This window comes from Geospiza fortis, unplaced genomic scaffold, assembly GCF_000277835.1.
Source record: "Geospiza fortis unplaced genomic scaffold, GeoFor_1.0 scaffold408, whole genome shotgun sequence".
In the NCBI taxonomy this organism is placed as follows: domain Eukaryota; kingdom Metazoa; phylum Chordata; class Aves; order Passeriformes; family Thraupidae; genus Geospiza; species Geospiza fortis.
This window is the reverse complement of record NW_005054330.1, coordinates 3,691,483-3,695,941: the sequence shown is the minus strand read 5'-3', so window position 1 is coordinate 3,695,941 and position 4,459 is coordinate 3,691,483. Positions and strand designations below refer to the sequence as shown.

Sequence of the window (4,459 nt, the reverse complement as noted above, 5' to 3'; positions counted from 1 at the left end):
TAAATTTATCACATTACAGATAAATAGCACTCACAGCTAAATGGTTGCTTCAGCTTGTGAGGCTGCACATTATTGGGGTGGAAATAAATCCTCCCTTCTGAATATTTAAAGTGTTGGTGTCTAGATTCATCATAATGGGACGGTTCTGTGGGTGGTGATCAGTACATGTGCTTAACGATTAGAAACTAAAAGCAATAAACTGGAACTCTAAGAGTTCTTAATATGGGAACTGTTATTCCCACTTTACAGATTTTTATCTTCTCTGGAAAAAAGTCAAGATAATAGTTCCTGACTTCAGGAGATGTCCCAGTTAACTGCTTCATTGCAAATATAACCAGCTGTTGTGAGGTTTAGCAGAAGCTGACAGTCCAGACAAATAAGTTACACTGTGCATACTGGGACAGCACTGCCAGAATGCAAATAATCTAAATTTAGGATGTGCTGTGGAGCTGATCCTGGTCGGACTGCAGGGGGAGCACGGGTGATCAGGAGTTGCACATGAGATCGGTAATTGCGGCTGCGGCCCGCAGGGATGAGCCGTGCACGGGCTGCAGGGAGATGCACCGGGGCCTGCATTGCTCCTTCAGAGTGGTTTTGTTTTCAGCTGCTGGAATGCGCGCTGGGAGCAGCACATTTCTTCAGCAGAGCTCTGGGAAGGAGTATGTAACACTGCTGCTGGTGGCAATGAACGGTTGGATGGAGGGAAAGCTTGGGAGTGGTTCAGCCCTACAAAGGAGCCAGGTCTGGGAGTTTAAGGGGTTTCCTGAATAGTCAGTCAGTTATTTCCATAGGGCTTCATAGGCCGGGTCTGCTTGTAGCCTGACTCTTCAGTTCCGCTAAAGTTCCATCTAATGTGCAGCTTTTACACTTTCCTATAGCACGTGTCAAATCGAGAAAGCATTTTTAAAGGGTCACAGAGTTTACTTAAGCAATATGTGCTTTAAGGGGTGTGGCTGAGAATGTGAAATGGTGTTAACTAGGTGATACAGATTCTCAATGTACCTGTATTATGCATGACATTTAAAATATTATGCACCAGCAAGTGTACGTGACTGCTTGTATGATTAGCTTCTTGCTCATAGAAGTTGAGACAATCTCTTGGATGTTTAATCAAATTACAGAAAGGCTTATATTTCGAAAAGTGTGACATCAGAAATAAATGCAGTATCCCTTTTAATGTTTCAACTAGACAATATTTCAGTTTTGCTCCCCTCAGCTGAGGCAATGGAAGCTTAGCTGTGCTAGTGATGACTGTATGGGGAAGGTACCCTGGAGAAGAAACCGATTGCATCTTTTTTCCAAATGTGCAGCTTTTTTCCTCAGTGAACCGGGTGTATTATAGTTGAACCATCAGAAAGCAAAATTAGCCATCCTTTTCTAAATGACAGCATAAACCTTTTGCTAATAAATGCTTAGGACTGTAGGTGAAACAGCTACAAGAGAGGAAATCTTGGTATGTTTAATTGATGAATTCATGTTCATTTAATCTGTGCAAGGAAAGATAACATGTTTTCCATCAATAAGCAACCCTTGTGAAGCAATAACTGATTAATCAAATATTTTAAGAGATTGGGAGCTTTCATTTAAGCAGCATCAATGGGTAAATATTGTCATTTTGCCTTTTTGTACTCTGCATAGCTGCTGCTGTCCCGTCCTTTGAAAGGAAGTAAGATTCTGCATTGTGGCAGAAAAAATGCTCAGGTCAGTACAGAGGAGGAGGCAGGAGGTTTGTTTATAATGATGAAATGGCCCGTAGGATTCTTTCATTTCTTTCCCAAATCCAGGTTGTTAGTGCTTCAGAGTTATTTCTGGTTTTGTTTTCTGCTTGTAACAGACCTCACTGGTCTATTGTAAACACCACAGGTGATGAGCTAAGAAAATTACTGGAGCCCAAGTGCTCTTGGAGGCTATGCCAGCCAAGTTCCACTTGCAGCACTTGGTTATTATCTATTTTGGGACTGAGGAACTGCTAATGTGTTATCTATACATATGCAGCAGCAACAGTTGTAATGAATACTTGCTCAGCATGTGGCATTTCAAAGCTCCCCATGGAGCATTTGAGTTCAGTGTTTCTAGAGGCAAATAAATGGTACAGGCCAGGGTTGGGGATACAGGGAGGTCAAAGGGATTCAGTGGGAAAACCGTGCAAAAAGGATGTTACAGTTACAGATGTAACTGTATGTGCTGTATGCATGTGCTGTATGAAGATCTTCCTGATGACCCTAATTGACTAAATTATATGCCCATTTGAATAATGAAAGAGACAAATTTTAAAGTTTTGCGCCCAGTGATGACAGTACCATCTCAAAAACACCTTGTTACACCATATTTCTGCTTAGTTGTCAAAGAGCCTTGATGTGGCCAGGCATTTGAATTCCTCTAAGGTCTCCTTTTCTAATTGGATTTTTGCATGTTGTTCTGCTTACCTGGTCACCAGGTACCTGGACATCTCAGCAGAGAAAGGCAAATTAAAAGTGTATCAAAGAAAGTTCTGGGATTCAATTGTAGAAAACTGGTAGGATGTAAAGCCTCCTGGGCTAGTATGATTATATATTTATATTAAATAGTTGAGGCTAATAGAAATCTATGGAATGTAGGCTTGATTATTTTTTAATTTCCTAATTATTCAGTAGCGGGCTTGAGTAGGGACAAGAATCATATAAACACATCTAAATTTTAATTAATTAAATTAACATATACTTCTAATACAGTAGAGGTTATGAAAATGAGATGCTTTGTCATTTTTATAAACAAGACCATGGAAAACATACTAAAACTTGTTAGGATTCATAGTCCAGATTTTAGAAAATCAGGTATATTTTACTGAGACTGTTAATTAGACTCAGACTGTGATATTCTTCATGAAGGTGTAGGCATGTTGAACAGAGATACTATTTATTGAGCCTGTTTGTTGGTGTAGCTGGGAATGGAGTTCTGAGCTCCTGGAAAGAGTCATGGAAATGTAGGAGGCAGTGAATTCCTTACCGTGGGTCAGAGTCACTGGGATCCTCATTGTGCTGCTGCCTCCTTCCACTCCATGTGTGTACCTGATACAGCTTTCTTTCCTCAAACTCTGGCTACCTTTGGAATTGCACTTGGCAAGGTGTTGTCACAAATTCTCCATCCCTTTTGTTCTTCCACGTCTGTTGTGGAGGTGCTGGCAGTGTAGATTGATGAAGCATGAAAGACTGTGACAACTGCTCTCACTTGTGGGAGCTGGACACAGGATGTGGTATTCTGCTGCTTAAGAGATATCTGAAAGTTTTTCTGCACCCCACAGTGAATGGGTTAACTCTAGATGAACTTTCTCAAACTTCTGATGATTGCAGCATATAGAAAAAACCTCAGACTTGGTTGTTGCACAGGCTGATAAAGAGGACAAATACCTTTGTGCAGGACCCATGAATCAGAGACTCCAAGTCAGCTGGGAAAGCCAGTGGTTGCCGAGACCCAAATAGGCTGGTGAAAGAACAACAGTGTTTTGTCAGTTCACCAAACTAAAAGATGTGTCACTGTCACCTCTCTCTGTTTGATAAAAGTAAATGTAAACAAAATGCACCACTCCTGTATTAAATGAATTCACATTCTTTCTTTCTGAATTGAATGGATTTAATGTTCCTTGTAATTGATGTTATTGATTCTCTTCTAGTTCTGCTTATGATAACGTCAACAAAGTCCGAGTTGCTATAAAGAAAATCAGTCCTTTTGAGCACCAGACATACTGCCAGAGAACTCTGAGAGAGATCAAGATCCTGCTGCGCTTCAGGCATGAGAATATTATTGGAATAAATGACATTATCAGAGCTCCAACTATTGAACAGATGAAAGATGTGTATCCTTTCAAAGTGTTATTTGGCACCATTAGTAATGGTTGCCTCCTCTCTTTTGATTGTTTCTTCCCCTTCATCCTCTTCCTTCCTAAATATTAATAAAAGTTGACTTCTATTATTGTAAATCAAAAGGGAAGCTAATAGTATTTGATCAGTTTATAGTTTTGATGTAGATGAGCATGAGTTTAATTCTTTCTTTTCCAGGAAAAGAGAATAATTTCTATTTTCCAAGGCAAAGAACTCAACATTGTGGAAAAGATTTAGTTTAGTCACATAATTCTAGAACTGTATTTGCTCTTAGTAGAGCTGCTCTTACAACTGGTTGCTTTGACGAGAAAGTAAAATGTCCAGACTCTGCTATAATTGTCTCAAATGTTCTTAAATTAAGGGGGAAGAAAATTTTACTTAACTCATTCCTATCAAAGCAAAAAAAAAAAAAACAACAAAAAAAACCAAACCAAAACCAAAAAACACCCTTCTTTTAATTTTCATTGCAATCTTATTTAAAAATAATCTGAATTAGTATATTGGGATTTAATTTTGGTTAAGATAAGGACTGTTGTGTTCAATGTAGCATAATAAATATATATATAGTAGAGAAGAACAGCTGAATTTTTAAAGTGGGGTGA

General features: G+C 39.1%; 1 protein-coding gene across 1 annotated transcript in view; it reads left to right on the top strand.

Annotated features, from left to right (window-relative positions):
* The first annotated feature begins 3,654 nt into the window (after nucleotides 1–3,654).
* MAPK1 (mitogen-activated protein kinase 1) overlaps nucleotides 3,655–4,459 on the top strand; it is a 17,921-nt gene continuing 17,116 nt past the window's right edge. Inside the window, exon 1 of the mRNA XM_005421463.3 lies at nucleotides 3,655–3,832. Coding sequence (XP_005421520.2) covers nucleotides 3,822–3,832 — 11 coding nt within the window. The 5' untranslated portion in view covers nucleotides 3,655–3,821. The remainder of the gene's footprint in view (nucleotides 3,833–4,459) is intronic.